Source organism: Anabrus simplex, chromosome 2 (assembly GCF_040414725.1).
Source record: "Anabrus simplex isolate iqAnaSimp1 chromosome 2, ASM4041472v1, whole genome shotgun sequence".
Taxonomy (NCBI): domain Eukaryota; kingdom Metazoa; phylum Arthropoda; class Insecta; order Orthoptera; family Tettigoniidae; genus Anabrus; species Anabrus simplex.
This window is the reverse complement of record NC_090266.1, coordinates 276,097,813-276,120,129: the sequence shown is the minus strand read 5'-3', so window position 1 is coordinate 276,120,129 and position 22,317 is coordinate 276,097,813. Positions and strand designations below refer to the sequence as shown.

General features: G+C 37.7%; 1 protein-coding gene across 1 annotated transcript in view; it reads left to right on the top strand.

Annotated features, from left to right (window-relative positions):
* The window catches only part of LOC136863512 (cell adhesion molecule Dscam1), a 938,330-nt gene that overhangs the window by 815,700 nt on the left and 100,313 nt on the right, over positions 1-22,317 (top strand). The window contains exon 25 of the mRNA XM_068225977.1: positions 13,250-13,393. Coding sequence (XP_068082078.1) covers positions 13,250-13,393 — 144 coding nt within the window. The remainder of the gene's footprint in view (positions 1-13,249; positions 13,394-22,317) is intronic.

Here is a 22,317-nt window from a genome sequence, read left to right as displayed (position 1 = left end):
AGACTGTGGGATGGGTTTAAATAAATTGTTGGGGAATGTGAAAACAGGTATGTGCCTTTAAAGGTGGTAAAGAATGGAAAAGGCCTGCTATATAATAACAGAGAATTATAACAGAAGTGCAGTTTGGAAAGAAGTGTTTTCTTTTCTTTATGTTTTCTTATATTTAGGGGTTGTAGTAAGGATATAAAGTAGAGTGGCATATATGTCTCTAGTACAACCACAGTTAGAGTATGGCTCCTGTGTATGAGACCCTCATTGGCATTGCTTGATATGAGAACTGGAAAAAAATTCAAAGGACAGCAGCATGGTTTGTTCTGGGTGATTTCAGACAAAGGAGTAGTGTTACTAAAATGTTGCAAATTCTGAGCTGGGAAGACTTGGGAGTAAGTGGAAGAGATGCTTGACTATGTTGTATGTTCGAGCTGTCAGTGGAGAATTGGCGTCGAATGACATAAGTAGATGAATAGCTTGAGTGGGAATTTTAAAAGTAGGAAAGATCATAGCATGAAGATAAAGGTGGAATTCTAGGGTGCAAACTGGGGCAAATATTCATTTACAGGGCAAGGAGTAAGGGGCTGGAATAAATTATCAAGGGAAATGTTTGATCAATTTCTAAATTCTTTGAAAATGTTTAAGAAAAATCTAGGTAAACAATTTATAGGAAATCTGCCATATGGGCAACAGCCCTAAATGCAGATCATTGAGAACTGATGACTGATTGAAATAGAGTTTAAATGGTTGTGAAAGTAAGGAGAAATTGTAGGAACATACTAGAAAATTGAATCTAGCGGAGAAGTATACTAAGGATAACATGATGGCAAGCATAATTAGCAGTCATACAAATTTTAGTGGAAAATGGAAGGGTACCTTTAAGGTAGAAATAGGTTCCAAGAAGGACGTTCCAGGAATCATTAACGAACAAGGGGAGTGTGTATGTGAGGATCTACAGAAGGCAGAAGTATTCAGACAGCAATATGTAAATATTGTTGTCCAGATGATGTCCAGATTGAGGAGGTGACTAATACTAATGAAGTATTGAACTTTACCTACAGTAACAAAGACATTCACAACAAGATGCAAAAGTTGAAAACTAGGAAAGCAGCTGGAATTTATAAGATTCCTGGGAATATACTTAAGTCAACGTGTTGGGAAATAGTACCATATCTGAAGTACGTATTTGATTACTCTTTGCATGAAGGAGATGTACCAAATGAATGGAGCTCCTGTGTATGGAGGAAAGGGTGATAAACATAATGCCAAATATCACAGGCCAGTCAGTTTGACATGTAAGCTTTGGGAAAGCATTCTTTCTGATTATATTAGACATGTTTGCAAAATTAATAACTGGTTTGATAGAATGCAGTTCAGGTTTAGGAAAAGTTATTCCACTAATCTCAACTTGTAGGATTCTAGCAAGATATAGCAGATATCTGAGATTAAGTGGGTCAAATGGACTGTATCATGATTGACCTATCTAAGGCATTACACAGGGTAGATCATGGGAGACTACTCGCAAAAATGAGTGCAATTGGACTAGACAAAATAGTGACTGAATGGGTGGCTATATAACTATAAAACAGAACTCAGAGAATTAGAGTAATTGAAGCATTACCTAATCCTGTATTCATTAAGACGGGAATTGCTCAAAGCAGTATTATTGTTGGACCTCTATGTTCACTTATATATAAATGTATCATAACTATACCGACAAAAAATCAGGGATGCTCTTCATGTTATGTTAACAGTGATGGTTCAATCGGAGTGGCGGGAAAAAATATTTTCGAGAAAATGAGGTTACTTTCTTACTTCGGGGCAAGCGATTCAAATTGACAAACTTGCCATATTTGCTATGCCAGAGCACAAGGTGCTACCGTGCTTCGGGGAAGAGAAGAAGTGGGAAGGGAATTGAGTCGTACATGGAGACAGAGATAATGTTCCGCGTGTATGCACAAGTTACATCGTTCGACCCGTGCAGGATTGTCCTTGTCTCCTACAGGCAATTACAGAGTTTGTTTACTAAACAGCCATAACTGCACACACTGTAATTAAGATACATTTGTCAGTCAAGGAATGCACTAGGTTGTTTCTCCTCTCACCTTTTGGTCACAGCTATGTTCTTTATTACTTATGCTCGAAGATGCAATGTTGCCTCCCCGTGGTTGTGTATTCCTTCACTCACAGCATTGTAAATGGAATGAAAAACTGAACAAAGGAAACTATATGCCCACTTATTTGATTACAGTTGATGTTCAATATGTCCCCCTGCTACTTTGATGCACAGTTCACAATGGTGCCGTAGTGACATAGCGAGTAGAAGGTAGAAGTGTGATCTCTCCCCTAGTTCATCGGTTCCTCCACTAGGCCGCTCTTCCAGCAGTAAGTGAGCTTGAGCTTACAAGTCAGCATACAAATAAAAGACAATTATTGCATGCAAAATATTATGCTTTTGCTTACCATTCCAGAAGTCAGTTGTCAGATAGTTTAGATAGCTTCCGGGTAGACTTTGTGGTCTTAGAAGATTTCAGTTCCTTTCTCATCTGTCTTCTTAAAGATAAAATTGACACTTCATATAATGTAACACAAGTTTAGGGATAATGCCGCAACATGGTCATCGCAGCATCCTAATTCTTTCAAATTAATAATGATGCTGTACAAACTGTCCAAACACTCATAAAATATATCGCCCCATAGACTATGTTCATAGGAGAGTTTTTGTTTCACTACACTTTCAACTTGCATGAACATAATATAAACTGCTCTTGAAGGATGGGTGAGGAATGTGCTGTTAGTGCTGTATTTATTGCTATAGTCCCTAATAAATGTGAGAGCTGCGGCAAGTATTTCCTTTGTAGGCTTTCCATGAAGCATTTATGACATTTTGTGACCTTGGATATGTTGTGTACTATATATCCTCCTTGATAATAAATCAAACACTCCATTGCAAGACTGCGGCTATAATTGTTAATTAGACCTAAATTGTTCTCCCAGTCTGTTAAGAGGTCATCCATGTTCTCAGTGAAGTCTAGTGCTTGTCTTATTTTATTCTGTGCATTTTCTACTACATCCTTATTTGTCTCTTCTGTCTTCTTAGCCACTGTTCTCATTTGATTGACGAATGATGTCAATGTCAGTTCAAATTTGGGCTCACAATTACTACCTGATGACAGGGCAAGTTTGGTTGGGATAAAAATACCATAGACTGCAACATGTGTAAATACAGAAAATCTACTGTTGACGGGTGATCATCACAACTTAATGAGCATACTATACCAAAGTGCCTTTCTAGTGGATCTTGATTAAATTTGGCTGTGTGCACACATCGTAATCCATTATTCCATAAATACTTGGACACCTGTATGGTGCTCTCAATTGTTACTCCTAGGGATTCAAGAGTTCTTTCTGAAGCAAAAGTATGATTCTTCCCACTGAGATTATCTCTCCATATTATTAAGGTTTGATGCCCTATTGAATCTTTATAAAGAATTCCTGCTGGTGTAGACGTATTTAATACACCTATTAGAATGTTTAATTTCCTAGTGACCATTTCTGTCGGTTCGCTGTCTTCAAATCCCTCTGAGTTTATCTGTCTTAAAAACTTTATGCCATTTGCAAGAGAATTACTAAATAACTGAATAGCAAGTCTCACGTTCATGCGCTGAAATGAAGTGGGGTGTATATGTGCTGACGTTAGCTTGTGGCAAACTTTCAAACCTGCAAATTTATGGCAGTTATCCATTTCAAAAACCTGTCGATAGAATTTAAAGTCCACAACTTCATTATTGTTTTAGACTGCCCTTTGTCATGAAAATTATTTCTGATGCACTTAATTATATATACAGCATCTGAATAGGCCCAAAGTCTCCTACTAGAATCAAAAGGATTACAAATAGAGCACACGAACTGACCTTCTTTTCCATTTATTCCTAAGCATTTCCACACCTTTTTATTAGACTGACTTCCATCTGAGGTGAAACCAATAATTCTGGTGCCTATTTGCTACAGCTGTAAGACCACCTGGATTAAAAATTTGTGACAAAATATCACCAGGTGTGGAATTTCGGCTTGCATACACAGCAAACGGTTTAACCCAGTTATGTAATAGGGGCACAAACATGAACACTAACACATGATTTGAGAGTTTTTCCCCATGTTCTTGGGTGTGTTCTCCTAAATTTACGAATCCATCAACTTTTAATGAGTTGGCATTGAACTGAAACTCTTCTCTTAGTTTTACTTTGTCAAATATGAGAATTCCCATCCGAATGTTTTCACTCTTCTCATCGTAGAAATAGTTCTCAATAGCACTAATACCCCGTAAGGACACTTTAGATCTTTAACTAATTTTTGCAGGTGAGCTTCTGAAGGAAGGGGAAACGTGTCATGCCTTAAACAGTGTCTATAGCCCTTAGGTGATTTAATTTTAAATAAGAGACTATCTAAAAGAAATTCATTATCATATCTCATCCCTTTCTTATTTCTTAGCTGACATTTTTTTAGTATGGTGTCAATAATCACCTTTTGCTTTTTGCTTAATGTTGGCTCACTTGAATAATTTGACTGTAATTTGGAATCTCATTGTCATTTTTCTAGCAACAAAATCTTAGCATTAGCTATTTTCAGTTTATTATGGATAGTCATTATACTATGTCTCTGTCTCTTCAGTTTGTTTCTAAGTGAGCTCATTGTCTTTTTGACGGTGACTGAGTATATTTAATTTTTTTAGCAATCTCAGAAAAAGAATCGAAATTTAATTCGCGGTGAGGCCTGTGTGATTTGTTTCTTGAACCCTCCTCCGTCATCGGAGGCTGTCTTTTATGGGATGATTTTCATTTTGTTTAATTGTTTCATGAGATATTGTGGCATATTGTTGAATATATGAGGGACAGTGGCAGTTTTCAGTTTCCATTTATCTCTAGGAATTTTTACCTGTTCGCCTTGTATTACAAATGAATTTCATTTAAAAATAAATTCATCAGAAAAATGTGAATCACACACATGACACTTATCAGAAAGCTTTTTGTCTTTTCTGGGAATTGCCTCTTCCCATTTTGAAAATTCTGCTTCATTTTTAGGTGGTTTGAAGAAGTGTTTACCTTTCGTAGTTTTGTAGCCAGACTTACATTCTGGAACAAAGCAAGTAGGCATTTTTTCCTCCTCGGTATTTTTGTAAGTTTTATAAACTCAGCTCTATATTTACACTAAATAAATGAATACAATCACCAAATCACATGCTCTTCACTTTCACTCAACAATAATGCACGACTCTTAAGTTTTTGCCTTCACGGAACAACAAGACCGAACATAACCATATTACAATAACAGATATCAATCCTCAGATAGTAACGGTGCTGCCCCTAGTGGACGATTCATCACAGTCCCTATTCAGGATGTGTGGTGTGTTGCACATTACCTCTGTCTCCCACTTCTAATTTCCTATGCCTTCCCTTCCCTCCTCTCACACACAGCAACAGGCAGCGGCTGGCTCTCTGGCATAGCAAATACTTCAAGTTTGTCAATTTGAATCACGTGCCCAGAAGTAAAAAAGTAACCTCATTTTCTAGAAAAAGAAAACTTTTCTCTGCTATCTGATTACACCACTGTTCTTAACATAACACGAAGAGCATCCCCGACTTTTTGTTGGTATATTTATTTATTTATTTATTTATTTATTTATTTATTTATTTATTTATTTATTTATTTATTTATTTATTTATTTATTTATTTATTTATTTATTTATTTATTTATTTATTTATTGACTTTAGCAGTGGCGAAGTTAGGGCTCATGGCCCTCTCTTACACCTAACCACATGATTAATTTACAGATAATACATATATAAAAGAAATGTACTATCTATATACACTGACTGACAGAGCAAATGCAACACCAAGAAGGAGTGGTTCGAAAGGGATGAAAGTTGGGGAAAAAACAGAGACGGAACGGACGAATAATTGATGTTTATTTCAAACCGATATGCAGGTTACACAATGCGCACGGCATCGACTCAGTAGGATGTAGGACCACCGCGAGCGGCGATGCACGCAGAAACACGTCGAGGTACAGAGTCAATATGAGTGCGGATGGTGTCCTGAGGGATGGTTCTCCATTCTCTGTCAACCATTTGCCACAGTTGGTCGTCCGTACGAGGCTGGGGCAGAGTTTGCAAACGGCGTCCAATGAGATCCCACACGTGTTCGATTGGTGAGAGATCCGGAGAGTACGCTGGCCACGGAAGCATCTGTACACCTCGTAGAGCCTGTTGGGAGATGCGAGCAGTGTGTGGGCGGGCATTATCCTGCTGAAACAGAGCATTGGGCAGCCCCTGAAGGTACGGGAGTGCCACCGGCCGCAGCACGTGCTGCACGTAGCGGTGGGCATTTAACGTGCCTTGAATACGCACTAGAGGTGACGTGGAATCATACGCAATAGCGCCCCAAACCATGATGCCGCGTTGTCTAGCGGTAGGGCGCTCCACAGTTACTGCCGGATTTGACCTTTCTCCACGCCGACGCCACACTCGTCTGCGGTGACTATCACTGACAGAACAGAAGCGTGACTCATCGGAGAACACGACGTTCCGCCATTCCCTCATCCAAGTCGCTCTAGCCCGGCACCATGCCAGGCGTGCACGTCTATGCTGTGGAGTCAATGGTAGTCTTCTGAGCGGACGCCGGGAGTGCAGGCCTCCTTCAACCAATCGACGGGAAATTGTTCTGGTCGATATTGGAACAGCCAGGGTGTCTTGCACATGCTGAAGAATGGCGGTTGACGTGGCGTGCGGGGCTGCCACCGCTTGGCGGCGGATGCGCCGATCCTCGCGTGCTGACGTCACTCGGGCTGCGCCTGGACCCCTCGCACGTGCCACATGTCCCTGCGCCAACCATCTTCGCCACAGGCGCTGCACCGTGGACACATCCCTATGGGTATCGGCTGCGATTTGACGAAGCGACCAACCTGCCCTTCTCAGCCCGATCACCATACCCCTCGTAAAGTCGTCTGTCTGCTGGAAATGCCTCCGTTGACGGCGGCCTGGCATTCTTAGCTATACACGTGTCCTGTGGCACACGACAACACGTTCTACAATGACTGTCGGCTGGGAAATCACGGTACGAAGTGGGCCATTCGCCAACGCCGTGTCCCATTTATCGTTCGCTACGTGCGCAGCACAGCGGCGCATTTCACATCATGAGCATACCTCAGTGACGTCAGTCTACCCTGCAATTGGCATAAAGTTCTGACCACTCCTTCTTGGTGTTGCATTTGCTCTGTCTGTCAGTGTATATAAAATAAGAATTTTGTCTGTACATTGCTCAGAATTTAAAAAGGATGGTATTTCTGTATCAGTCGTGTCCACAGCAACAAGGAAATGCACTTTTTAATTTTCTGTAATTTCTGTCTGTCTGTCTGTCTGTCTGTCTGTCTGTCTGTCTGTCTGTCTGTCTGTCTGTCTGTCTGTCTGTCTGTCTGTCTGTCTGTCTGTCTGTACACGCATCACGAGAAAACGGTTGAAGAGAATTTAATGAAAATTGGTATGCAAAGTCGGGGAATAAGTCGCTACAATCTAGGATATAAATAATTGTATTCACACTGATTGAAATAGTAGTTTAGGGGAAGGCCTAAATTTTCCTTCTCAAAAATGTATGTTATTTGTGGTCGTATCTTAATTAAAAGTCGGGGAATAATTTGCTACAATCTAGGCCATAAATAATTTTATTCATGCTGAATTATATGGTAGTTTAGGGGAGGGACTAAAATTTAATTCTCAAATATTTATGTTATTAGTGGTCGTATCTTAATAAAAATTGGTATACAAACTCAGGGAATAAGTTTATATAATCTAGCCCGTAAATAATATTATTCACGCTGATTGAAACGGTAGTTTAGGGGCAGGCCTAATTTTAATTCTCAGATATTTATGTTATTAGTTGTCTTATCTTAATGAAAATCGGTAGGCAAAATCGGAGAATAAGTCGCTATAACATAGGCTATAAATAATTGTATTCACGCTGAGAAGAATTGTAGTTTAGGGGAAGGCCTAAAATTTAATCCCACCGGGCGAGTTGGCCGTGCGCGTAGAGGCGCGTGGCTGTGAGCTTGCATCCGGGAGATAGTAGGTTCGAATCCCACTATCGGCAGCCCTGAAAATGGTTTTCCGTGGTTTCCCATTTTCACACCAGGCAAATGCTGGGGCTGTACCTTAATTAAGGCCACGGCCGCTTCCTTCCAACTCCTAGGCCTTTCCTATCCCATCGTCGCCATAAGACCTATCTTTGTCGGCGCGACGTAAAGCCCCTAGCAAAAAAAAATTAATCCTCAAATATTTATGTTATTAGTGGTCGTATCGATAAATACTACATCACTAAAGTTATATAGTATTAATTTTCCGATCATCTATGTCTTATACTTTGTTACAGTACCGGGCCCTATCACAGAGATATTCATGAGTTTCAATTTTTGTTACTGAGTCCATATCAGCGCCGAGTCATGAGAAAGTTGGTAAACAGAATTTAACGACAATCGGTATGTAAAGTCGAAGAATAAGGAACTACAGTCCACACTATAAATAATTTTATAAGATGCCCTAATATCACAGAGTCGAAAGAAAACTAAATGTGAAGGCCTACAATATAGAAAGCTTATAAAATTGATCAACAAAAGCATTACATTGACCATTGTTTGTTGTGATGTGTTTTGTGTCTTCTGTTGCCACTCATCTCCGATAGATAGGATTACTGCTGCGTACCGAATATTTTTAAAATTTCCTTTACGTTGCACCGAACGATGGTGACGATGGGATAGGAAAGGGCTAGGAGTATGAAGTAAGCGGCTTTGGCCTTAATTAAGGTACAGTCCCATCATTTGCCTGGTGTGAAAATGGGAAAACACGGAATACCATCTTCAGGGCTACCAACAGTGGGGTTCGAATCCACTATCTCCCGGATTCAAGCTCACACCTGCGCGCCCCTAACCACACGGCCAACTTTTCCGGTCGTACAGAGTGTAACAGCCTGCCTGAATATTGGCGAGAAGTAGCTGGGGAGTTAGATAACTTTGTTCTTTTGCAAGCCATTTCTCTGGTTCATAAATTTCCTGATACTACCAGTACTGGTACATAACACACTGGTTCATCATAGCGTTCGTGCTATTCAATTCCTACTCTGAGGCACTGATTGGAATGAGCAGTGCACAGAGAATGGAATAATGGCAGAGGAGTGTTCACGGCTCTCTGCGGCCTGGTCCTTCCAGCTCTGGAACTTTGGACTGTTAGATCGGCACCGTAGTACTTTTCGTTGAAAGTGAGAAAATGTGCAGTTTTTCATTTGATCCAGTGTTTTATGTAATAACATTGCTTTCAGTCACTACATTCCTACTGACATTTCTGTAATGACCTTTGTTGACTTACGTTAGGAAAACCACAAAGTCTGTCTTTATGAGAATCCTGTAGCGAAGCACGGGTACATCAGCTAGTTCTATCATAAAATCAAAGATAAGCTAAAAATGACAGATTTGGAAACATATAATGAAGAAAGAAAGCAGAGCTCAACAAATAAAATAGAATAAAATTTGGAGCGTAAAGATAATGAGAAAGAGTCAAAGTCATAATGAAAAGGTAAGATACAAACTGAAAACATTAACACTGCATAAAAGAACACAATAAGTAATAAAGTAAATGGAAATATAAGTATGGCCATAAAAGTGATCTATGTACATGAGTAAGAAGCTAAATATTATGTACATAACACTATAATAATAATAATAATAATAATAATAATAATAATAATAATAATAATAATAATAATAATAATAACCTAACATACGTCATCATACACACGAAACAATCACACGAAACAGTCAGCGGTATTCAACAGGTAATCTCTACATGCAGTCTTAAATTTCGATATTAATAGAGAAATGTACACTCAAATTTGAGCATTAAATAAATTTCACATTTCAGTCTTTGCTATAGTCTGTAATTGTCCCGGTTCTTTTCGTGCATGTTATGATGTGATATCTACTACACTTCTGTCCACACAAAGTGCACTTACAATCTTCGTCTGGCTCATGGAACTTCTGGTTTACGCATATCTTGTGGTGAAACCCACGTATGGAGAGTCGTGTTATCACGTGGCGCTGTGTGTTGCACTCTCTAGTCCATCTATCGTCCGTCATCGCTGGTGAGGCGTAGAGAGTTTGAGTTCCTGACAGCAGCTGGGAGTGAATTACAAAGTCGTGACCCAGCCACAACACAGGATCTGTTATATATTGAAGAATGATTGACGGGAATAGCGAGGGAAGTGCCAGATCTAGTATTACAATTATGGAATGAGGATAATAAATTGAATTTTGAAGAGATGAATTTGGGTAGATTTTCCTTCTGAGTTTGATATATCAACGTAAGTACGTGGAATTTCCGTCGCCTCTCGGGTTTCAGCCAGGAAAGAAATGTGTAGCTAGGGGTTATGTGAGCATCGTAACTCAAGTTAAAAACAAATCGAAGACCAGAGTTCAATGCTCGTTGAAGTTTCATAGTTTGTTCACGGGTTGCATCAATGAAGACAATGTCGCAGTAGTCAAGTATTGGTAGTATCAAAGTTTGGAGGAGTTTTATCTTTACGTCTTGTGGCAAAATGTCCTTAAGTTGTTTCAGAGGGTGTAGCGTCGCGTACATCTTTCTATATGTATTTCTTGCGCGTGCAGACACCCTGTATAAAAGATATGAGTAAAGAACTGGAATCAGAGATGAGGCATTTTGCAAATAATGTTATACTGTATAGATTAATGAATACAGTAAGTTACAAGATTGTGAGCAACTGTAAATGACCCTTGACAATGTTGTGAGGGGGACAGCAGACAATGGTATGGTGATAAACAGGGTTAAAAATCAGGTTGTGAGTTTCACTAATAGGAAAAGTCCTCTCAGTTTTAATTACTACATTGATAGGTTGAGAGTTCCTTATGGGGATCACTATAAGTGCCTAGGTGTTAATACAAGGGAAGGTCTTCATTGGGGTAATCACATAAATGGGATTGTAAATAAAGGGTACCAACAGATTTTTGCATGTGGTTATGAGGGTATTTAGGGGTTGTAGAAAGGATGTGAGGGAGCATATAAGTCTCTGGTAAGAGCCGAACTACAGTATTGTTCCACTATATGGGACCCTCACCTGGATTACTTGATTTGAGAACTGGAAAAATCCAAAGAAAAGCAGCTCGATTTTTCTGGGTGATTTCCAACAATAGAGTAGCATTACAAAAATGTTCCAAATTTGGGCTGGGAAAACTTGGGAGAAATGGGACGAGCTGCTTGACTAAGTAGTATGTTCCAAGCCACTGGAAAGATGGCATGGAATGACATTTGTAGACAAATAAGTTTTTGTGGTGATTTTAAAAGTATGAAAGATCACAGTATGAAGATAAAGTTGGATTTCAAGAGGACAAATTGGGGTAAATATTCATTTATAGGAAGAGAAGTTAGGAATTGGAATAATTTACCAAGGGAGTTCTACAATAAATTTCCAGATTCTTTGAAATTATTTAAGAAAAGCCTAGGTAAACAACAGATAGAGAATCTGCCATATATGCAAATGCCCTAAATGCAGATTACTGGTGATTTATTTATTTATTTGTTTGTTTGTTTGTTTATTTATTTATTTATTCATTCATTCATTCATTTATTTATTTAACATCAGAGGCACTTGCTGCATGACACATACACTTCACAGAAACAGATGTTTAATGGAAGTAGATACTTGATGGGGGCATTGATATTTCCCAGTCTGTACGCTATGATGTAAGAGTGCCATGGGTAGCCAGGGGGAATTGTGCAAATAGCAACTGCAGGTGTTTAACGTACTGCAACATTAATTGGACTCTGAAGATCAGTGGTGCTACAAGTTTTGCTGTAAATGGATGAATCAGCATAAAACATCCAGCAGCAAAGGGCTCTCCAGTCACAGAGTGAAGGTAGATCAAAGTGGGCAGAGTTGAGTCATTAGGATTGTGCAGATAAACAAACGACAATGAATTAAACAGTTGACAACTCAAACCACATGTCAGAACACACCATTCATTGAACATTAGAATGAATTAACTATGCCAGCATACATTCTACAGTAGTTCACCGTTATAAGCTATTAACAAGAAATTTTGCTGGCAATTTGTCAAAGAACAACAATCAAAGGAGCTTATATGGTCCAATAATAATGGCGTATGGCCTCCGGAGAGGCCTGGTGTTGGTCTTTTTTTGTAGACGGCCTATTAGGCGACCTGCATGTCTGTGAAGATGAGGGCCCTACCTAAGATGATTTCTAATGTTGAATACGCCACACACACCCAGCCCCCGAGCCATTGGAATTTACCAATCAAAGTTAAAATCCCTAATCCAGCCGGGAGTCGAACCCGGGAACCTCTGAACCTAAGGTCAGTACGCTGACCATTCAGCCAACGAGTCGGACATATGGCCCAATAATTCAACTTTACATTGTAATCTGATCATGGGAAGCTCAAAGGGGGTCAAAAATAACATGAGTCAATAGATATGTCAACAGCGTAGATAGCAGGCAGTGCAATGCTATGGAGTTTGTTATACTGGCAAGAATAAGTCCACTAGTACCTGATGAAAGACACCTGAATGCCAGTAGATAATGGCAACTCATCAAAGACCACATTTATCTGTTCCTGCAACTGGCATTTTCAGTATGTTACCAACAAGATAACATGCCCTACCTCCAAGATGATATCATCCTACAGTTGTTTCAAGAACATGATAACGAGTCAACTTTGCTTCACTGGTCCCCACATCCCCCCCCCCCCCCCCGCAATGTTAATCTCACTGAGCTTTGCAAAGTGCTATCCTATCAGCGTTTCATAGAATCCTTCAAGGACTTGTGGAATAATTACCATAACAATTTCTGGCAATTTTAAATTTCTAAGATACTAAGAGGATGTCTTTTAATGGTGGTGATTATTATTTTAAGGGGCAATATAGGTAGGTGTCTCTAACATTTTGAATAAACAAAATAACTTTCTGTTTTGATGATCTCACACTCATCAACTTACATTCAGACGAAAGCTGTCTTAATGAAAAGTTACTCGTGGGCTCGTTGAACAGTAAATATATCTAATTAATGTGATAGAAATGTTTCCTCATTATTTTGTCTATGCATTATACCTCAAATGACTGCTTGATTAGTGTAATACATTTACATTCCCCATAATCTAGACAATGAATCCCACTCTCATGTTTGCAGTCACAGATCATGCTCCACCAGGAGCTAGCTACACCATCTCAGGTTTAGATCCAGCTACTTATTACCAGCTTCGCATCACAGCATATAACAAGCGTGGCTTCACCATAACCGAGTTTAGAGTATCAACGCTCACAAGCAAGGGAGGTAAGTACTGGTCAAAACCATTTTCACTTTAATAGCTGTATGCTGTGATTCATATCACTAACAATTGAAACAAATGAAGGGAAACAGTATGTAATTGTACTGAAGTATGGTGTTGTGTGAGGTGTATGAGTTGCAGGAATGTTGGGGACAGTACAAATATCCAGTCCCACCGGGCAAGTTGGCCATGCGGTTAGGGGCGCACAGCTGTGAGCTTGCATCCGGGAGATAGTGGATTCGAAGCCCACTGTCAGCAGCCCTGAAGATGGTTTTCCGTGGTTTCTCATTTTCACACCAGGCAAATGCGGGGGCTGTACCTTAATTGAGGCCACGGCCGCTTCCTTCCCATTCCTGGGCCTTTCCTATCCCATCGTGTCGGTGCGACGTAAAACAAATAGCAAGAAAAAACCTAGTCCCCAAACCAAAAGATTAAAATCTCCAACCCAGCCAGGAATTGAACCAAGCACTCTCTGAACCAAAGGCCACAACACCAACCATTCAGCCTAGAAGCAAGATAGGAAAAGACAAGAAAAGATATACCATTAAGTCCTGAGGTGCTGCATGAGCTGTCATCTGTGTGGAAGATAGTCGTAGCATGCATAATGTTGCACGAGCAAACAATTTCCTGAACAGTACAGAGGTATAGGGAACCTGGATGTTATTCTAGGAGACCAGGGTCAGGCCAGAGAAGATAAAGGAAAGATAATGAACTGTCTTAGTGTGAGATTCAGAAAATAGACAACTTTTAAATTATTGTTGAACTAGCAAGATATCCATGCTTCGCTACGTCTGTAAAATGAAAGTTATTACTCAAAGTTTTACATTTTGGAAAGTCCACTGTCAGCTGAGCCTGTAAAGTATGTCCTCATATCGTACGTCAAAAGGTTTATTTTATAATCTACCACTCAATCGAACCTTGTACGGAATAATTTGAATGTTTTAAACAATATCTGATTTAACATCTAGGGCGTAAAAGCGACAAACCTGTAAAATTTTTATTTTGTACGTCAAATAGTAATGGAGGAATGAATCCCTTTTCTTTTTAAGGGGTGAATGTCTTTAAATATTTATTAACATCTAGGATATAGAAGACCACCGTTCATAAAAAAGTTATGCTCGCGCCTGAAACGGTTTCGGAAGACTGGATATTGTGTTTTTGAGAGTCAACTACCACCTAAACCTCTTAGGGGAGAAATGTTTTGAAGTATACGGTATTTTACACCTAGGACATAAAAGAAGACCCTTCTCATAAAAGTACAACATTGTACGCCAAACGGTTTTGGAGGGATAAATAATTTAGTTTACGGAGCTATCCTCATTTGACACTTTAGCGGTGGAACATTTAAAATATTTCCTATTTCATAGCTAGGATTTAAAATATATACCGCTATTTGGAATTATGTCCTCGAAAGTTAAACCGTTTTGATGATGATGCTTGTTGTTTAAAGGGGCCTAACATCGAGGTCATCGCCCCTTAAATCGTTTTGGGCCGGGCTGAGTGGCTCAGACGGTTAAGGCGCTGGCCATCTGACCCCAACATGGCAGGTTCGATCCTGGCTCAGTCCGGTGGTATTTGAAGGTGCTCAAATGCGTCAGCCTCGTGTCGGTAGATTTACTAGCACGTAAAAGAACTCCCGCGGGACTAAATCCCGGCACCTCGGCGTCTCCGAAGACCAAAAAGTAGTTAGTGGGACGTAAAACAAATAACATTATTATTATTAAATCGTTTTGGAGGAAGGAATTAATATATTTGTTTTCGGATCTTAACCCCCACTTTACTCTCTGAGGGGCTAAATTTGTTTCGAACCTTCTGTTGTTTAACACCTAGGATATCTTTTGACATTTCAACTTCGTAATTCAAATGGTTTCATATAAACCTATATTTTTGTCGTCATTCCTCATCCACCAGTCAAAACCCCTTAGCGGTGTATTAAGTCCACTTTTTATTTGTATCCTCATAAAAAGACTCCTTTTACACCCCCTTAAGTTGATTCCCCTCCCCTCAGAGAAAAAATGCATTCTTTAATTTTTAAAGGAGATTCCAAATACCAATTTTCACGTCTGTAACATCCTTCATTTTTGTGATATAAATATCCTCATACAAATAATTAAACTCATTCTTCAATTCGTTTACCCACCCTTAATTGGATTTTCCAAAATCAAAAGAATGCGTGTTCCTTTATTTTAAAAGAAGATTCCAAATACAAATTTTCATGTCTGTAACATCTTCATTTCTTGAGATATAAGTATCCTCATAAAAAGTATTCAGCCCCTTTTCAGTCCTTTTTACATCCCCTTTAAGTGGATTTTATGGAAAAAAACTCGTGTTTCTTTATTTTTAAAGGAGATTCCAAATACTCGTTTTCACATCTGTAATATCTTCAGATTTTGAGATACCGGTAACCTAATAAAAATAATTCAACCCCTCTTTCAGTCCTTTTGATCCCCCCACCCAAGTGATTTTTCTGAAAACAAAAAAGAATGTGTTACTTTACTTTTAAAAGAGATAAAAATACCAATTGTTTTCATCTAAAACGTGTTCCGTTTTTGAGATATACTCATTTTAAAAATTCACCTCTTTCTTGTTCATCACACCCCACCTCAAGTAGGTTTTCCAAAAACAAAAAAAATGCGTTTCTTTACTTTTAAAGGGGAGTCCGAATACCAGTTTTCATGACTGTAACATCTTCATTTTTTGAGATATAAGTATCCACGTAAGGTGTTCAGCCCCTTTTTCACCCCCGATAACGGGATTTCCTGAAAACAAAAAGTACGTGTTTCTTTATTGTTAAAGGAGATTCCAAATACCAATTTTCATGTCTTTAAACTGCCAGTTTTCGAGATGTAGATACACTCATTTTAAAAATTCACCCCATTTCACTCTCTTAGCGATGGAATATCCAAAAATCCTCCCTTAATGACCACCTACATTGTATTATTAATGTATCTCCAAAATTTCATTTCCGTATCTCCAGTAGTTTTGGCTCAGCGATGATGAATCAGTCAGTCAGTCAGGATAGTTATTTTATATATGTAGACTAGCAAGATACCCGTGCTTCGCTACGGCTTTAAAATGAAAGTTATTATTCAAAGTTTTACAATTTGGAGAGCCCAATGTCAGATGATCCTGTAAAATATGTCCTCAGTTCGTACGTCAATAGGTATTGGGGGAATGATTATTTATTTAATAATCTACCACTCACTTGAACGCCATAAGGAAGAATTTAAATGTTTTAAACGATATCTTATTTAACATATAGGAAGTAACAGCGACCAACCTGTGAAACTTTGATTTTGCATGTCGAACAGTAATGGAGGAATGAATACTTTTCTAAGGGGTGAATGTTTTGAAATATTTATTTACATCTACGATGTAAAAGACCACTCTTCTTAAAAATACGTTATATTCGTGCCTGAAGCTATTTTGGAAGAATGGATATTGTATCTTTGAGAGTCAACTACCATCTAAACCCCTTAGGGGAGAAATATTTTTAAGTATACAGTATTTTACACCCAGGAAAATAAAATACTACAAATTACAACTTTGTACGTCAAACAGTTTTGGAAGGATGAATATTTCGTTTACGGAGCTAACCACATTTAACAATTTAGCGGTGGGACGTTTACAAATACTTCCTTCTTCACACCTAGGATTTAAAATATATGCAACTATTTGATATTTTGTTTCGTACGTTAACGCGTTTTGAAGGAAGGAATGAATATATTTGTTTTCAGATCTTGACCCGCATTTAACTCTCTGAGGGGTTAAGTTTGTTTCAGACCTTCTGTTATTTAACACCTAGGATATCATTTGACATTTTAACTTCGTAATTCAAACGGTTTCATATAAACATATATTTCTTTCATCATTCCCCAGTCAAAACTCCTTAGGGGTGTATTGTTTTAAGTCCACTTCTTATTTGTATCTTCATTTAAAAAAATTCAGTTCCTTTACACCTATTTAAGTTTATTCCCTCCCCAGCAACAAAAAAATGTGCATTTCTTTATTTTTAAACGAGATTCCTAATACCAATTTTTCACGTTCATAACACCCTTCGTTTTTGAGAAATAAGTATCCTGATACAAAGAATTCAACTAATTTTCCATTTCATTTATCCACTTTAATTAGATTTTTCAAAACAAAAGAATACATGTTTCCTTATTTTTAAAGAATATTCCAAATACAAATTTTCATGCCTGTAACATCTTCAGTTTTTGAGATATAAGTATTCTCAAAAAAATATTTTAACGCCTTTTCAGTCTTTAAGTGGATTTTACGAAAACAAAACAATACGTGTTTCTTTATTTTTGAAGGAGATTCCTTATGCCAATTTTCACGTCTGTAATATCTTCAGATTTTGAGGTTTAAGTATCATCAAAAAAGTATTCGCCAATTTTTCACCTTTCTTTAAGAGAATTTTTCCAAAACAAAAAATACATGTTTCCTTATTTTTAAAGGAGACTCCAAATACCAATTTTCAAATCTGTAACATCTTCAGTATTTGATCTATACGTATCTCCATAAAAAGAATTCAACTCGTTATTCATTCTCTTCACCCACCCCACCCCTTAAGTGGATTTTTCGAAAACAAAAATTACATGTTTCTTTTTTTAAAGAAGATTCCAAATACAAATTTTAATATCTGTAACTTCTTCAGTTTGAGATATAAGCATCCACGTTAAAAGAATTGAAACCCTCTTTTAGTCCCCTTTAAACCATTCCCACCCCCACTGAGTGTTTTTTTCGAAAACAAACACGTGTTACTTTCATTTTTTAAGATAAAAATACCAATGTTCACGTCCGTAACATCTTAAGTTTGATATCTATATATATACAGTAACTTGTCCTGACTGACTGACTGACTGACTGACTGACTCATCATCGCCGAGCCAAAACTACTGGACATAAAGAAATGAAATTTTGAGGATGCATTTATACTACAATGTAGGTGCTCGCTAAGGGAGGATTTTTGGATATTCCATCGCCAAGGGGGTCAAAAGGGGGTAAATTTTTGAAATGAGTGTATCTATATCTCAAAATTTTAAAAATTTACAGATCTAAAAATTGGTATTTAGAATCTCTTCTAAAAACAAACACGTATTCTTTGTTTACGGAAAATCCAAATAGGAGGGGTGAAAAGGGTGAAAAACAGGTTGAATGCCTTTAATGAGGATATTTATATCTCAGAAACTCAAGACATTATAGATCTGAAAGTTTGTATTTGGGATATGCTATAAAAACAAAGGAAAACGTATTTCTTTGTTTTTGGAAAATCCAATTAATGGGGGGTGAAAAGGGGAGTGAATTTTTAAAATGAGTATATCTACATCTCAAAACATTAAATGTTTACACATGTAAAAATTGGTATTTAGAATCTCCTTTAAAAATAAAGAAACACGTATTTTTTTGTTCTCAGAAAACCAATAAGAGGGGTGGAGAGGGTGAAAAAGGGGTTGAATGCCTTTAATCAGGATACTTATATCTCAGAAACTGAAGATATTACAGACCTGAAAATTTGTATTTAGGATCTCCTATAAAAATAGTGAAACGCGTATTTTCTGCTTTTTGAAAATCCAAATAATGGGGGTGAAAGGGGGGGTGAGTTTTTAAAATGAGTATATTTATATCTCAAAACTCTAAAAGTTTACAGATGTAAAAATTAGTATTTAGAATCTCCTTTAAAAATAAGGAAACAACTATTATTTGTTTTCGGAAAATCACAATAGGAGGGGTGAAAAAGGGTGAAGAAGCGCGTTGAATGCCTTTAATGAGGATACTTATATTTCAGAAACTGAAGTTATTACACACCTGACAATTGGTATTTGGGATCTCATTTAAAAACAAAGAAACACGTATTTTTTGTTCTGGAAAATCCAATTAATGAAGGTTAAACGGGAGTGACAAATTAGGGTGAATTCTTTAAAAGATTATAACTCAGTGTATCTCAGAAATTTAAAATGTTACAGACGTAAAAATAAAGAAACATAGGTGATTTGTTTCTTGAAACTTCACTTAAGGGGAAATAAAAAGGGGGTGAAGTTTTAAAATGAGCATTTCTACAGTATATCTCAAAAACTTAACATGTTACCGAAATAGTATTTTTTATCTCTACTAAAAGTAAAGGACATGTATTATTTGTTTTCGGAAGAAACACTGGGGTTGGCGGGGTAAGAGTAAATAAAAAAACCGAGCTCGATAGCTGCAGTCGCTTAAGTGCGGCCAGTATCCAGTATTTGGGAGATAGTAGGTTCGAACCCCACTGTCGGCAGCCCTGAAAATGGTTTTCCGTGGTTTCCCATTTTCACACCAGGCAAATGCTGGGGCTGTACCTTAATTAAGGCCACGGCCGCTTCCTTCCCACTCCTAGCCCTTTCCTGTCCCATCGTCGCCGTAAGACCTTGCGACGTAAAACAACTGGCAAAAAAGTAAATAAAAAAGCGGTTGAATTCTTCTATTTAGGATACTGATATCTCAAAAACTGAAGATATTACAGACGTGAAATATGGTATTTCAAATCTCCTCTAAAAGTAAAGAAACGCGTATTTTCGGAAAATCCAATGAAGGGGGTTGAAGATGGAAGAATTGACAATCAAGTGAATTAATTGTACATCTAACAAAAACTAAAGTTGTTATAGACGTGAAAATTGGTATTTATATCTCCTTTAAAAACAAAGGAAAACGCGTTTTGGGGGGAAATCATCTTGGGAGGTGGGAGTGAAAAGGAGTTGAATGCTTTTATGAGGACACATATCTCAAATCTGAAGATGTTAGAGTCGCGATAATTGGTATTTAGATGATCCTTTACTATTAAAGAAACAAGTATTTTTTGCCAGAAAATTCACTTCGGGGGGGGGGGGGAGAGTGTGAAAGAAAGTGAAGAAAGTGAATTCATTTTGTGGGGATACTCATATCTCAAAACTGAAGGTAACAGGCGTGAAGATTGGTATTTGGAATCTCCTTTAAGCATATGGAAACACGCCTTCTTTATTCTTGGGGGGAGGGGGTAAATCAACTTAAGGTCTGTGTAGGTGGGGGTGAAAAAATAGTTGTGACCAATTGATTTTACTATTCATAATGTACTTGTTTTGATCATAAACCAATCATTTTTAATCTTTCCTGGGTTAGTTTTCAAGAGCAGTTTTTTCCTTTGGAGAACTTAAAGTTAGATTACAGTAGATTCTCCTAGCATATAAATAAAAATTTAAACACATTTGAAATAAACGATAGGAATGATATTGACCGTGCAATTGTTCACATCTATAATAAAGTCAATAATGCACGGACGTATATCATTCGTATCGCCAGAAATCCCGCGCACTTGCCTACGCGCGACAATGGTGCTGGTCACATTGTGAGTAATGACAATGGAAGCAGATGTAATCTACCGCCAAGTAGCGGTCTTGCATCTTGCTGTGGGGTCCAGAATAATAATAATAATAATAATAATAATAATAATAATAATAATAATAATAATAATAATAATAATAATAATAATAATAATAATAATAATAATAATGTTCTGGACCGTTGTCAAAATGTGCGGACCGCGCTGGAAACGGGTCCTGGCTGGGTAATGACTACGAATGCAGTCCGGTCGCTGGTTCAGTACCGCCAAGGCAACCAAGACGGCACCACTCCGGATCTCCTCAAGGATTTGATCCATATTAAAAACACTTACAGGGAAAGATGGCAAAGATTTAGGGACCCAACTTAGCGGGTGGAATACCTGGACTAGCCCGGGAAGTACGAAATCGATTGCTGGAAAGAAAGATTGAAAAATGGCAGGAACATTGCCCTAATCTCTCAGAAAACGAGTCAGATCGCGAATTTCGGCGGATTATATAAAACGTTAAGCATTTCATTAGAATGTCAGTATAATACCGTAGGGAAGCATGGGTATCTTGCTACTCTCTATATATAAAATAACTTGTCCTGACTGACTGACTGACAGATTTATCATCGCCGATCCAAAACGACTGGACATAAAGAAATGAAATTTCATATTAATATGTAGGTGCTCGCTAAGAGAGGATTTTTGGATATTCATTCGCTAAGGGTGTGAAAAGGGGAGTGGAATTTTAAAATGAGTGTATCTATATGTCAAATCTTAATGTTTACAGATTTAAAAATTGGTACTTAGAATTTTCTTTAAAAATAAGGAAACATATATTTTTGTTTTCGGAAAATCCAAATAGGGGTAAAAAGGGTGAAAAGAGGGTTTGAATGCCTTTAATGAGGATACTTATATCTCAGAAACTGAAGACATTACAGACCTGAAAATTGGTATTTGGGATCTGCTTTAAAAATAAAGAAAACACATAATTTTTGTTTTTGAAAAATCCAAATAATGGGAGGGTGAAAAGGGGGGTGCAATATTAATGAGTGAATCTATATCGCAAAACTTTAGAAGATTTCAGATTTAAAAATTGGTATTTAGAATCTTCTTTAAAAATAAGGAAACACATATTACTTTGTTTTCGTAAACCCCAATAGGAAGTGTGAAAAAGGGTGAAAAAGGATTTGAATGCCTTTAATGAGGATGCTTATATCTCAGAAATGGAAGACATTACATAGCTGAAAATTGGTATTTGGGATCTCCTTTAAAAATGAAGAAACACGTATTTTTGTTTTTGGAAAATCTAATTAATGGGAGGGTGAAAATTTGGGTGAATTTTTTAAATGAGTGTATCTATATCTCAAAACTTTGAAAGTTTACAGATGTAAAGATTGGTATTTAGAATATTCTTTAAAATAAAGAAACACATATTATTTTGTTTTCGGAAAATCCCAACAGTAGGGGTGAAAAGGGGTGAAAATTGTTGAATGCCTTTAATGAGGATACTTATATCTCAGAAACTAAAGATATTACAGACCTGAAAGTTGGTATTTGGGACCTCCTTTAAAAATGGAGAAACAAGTATTTTTT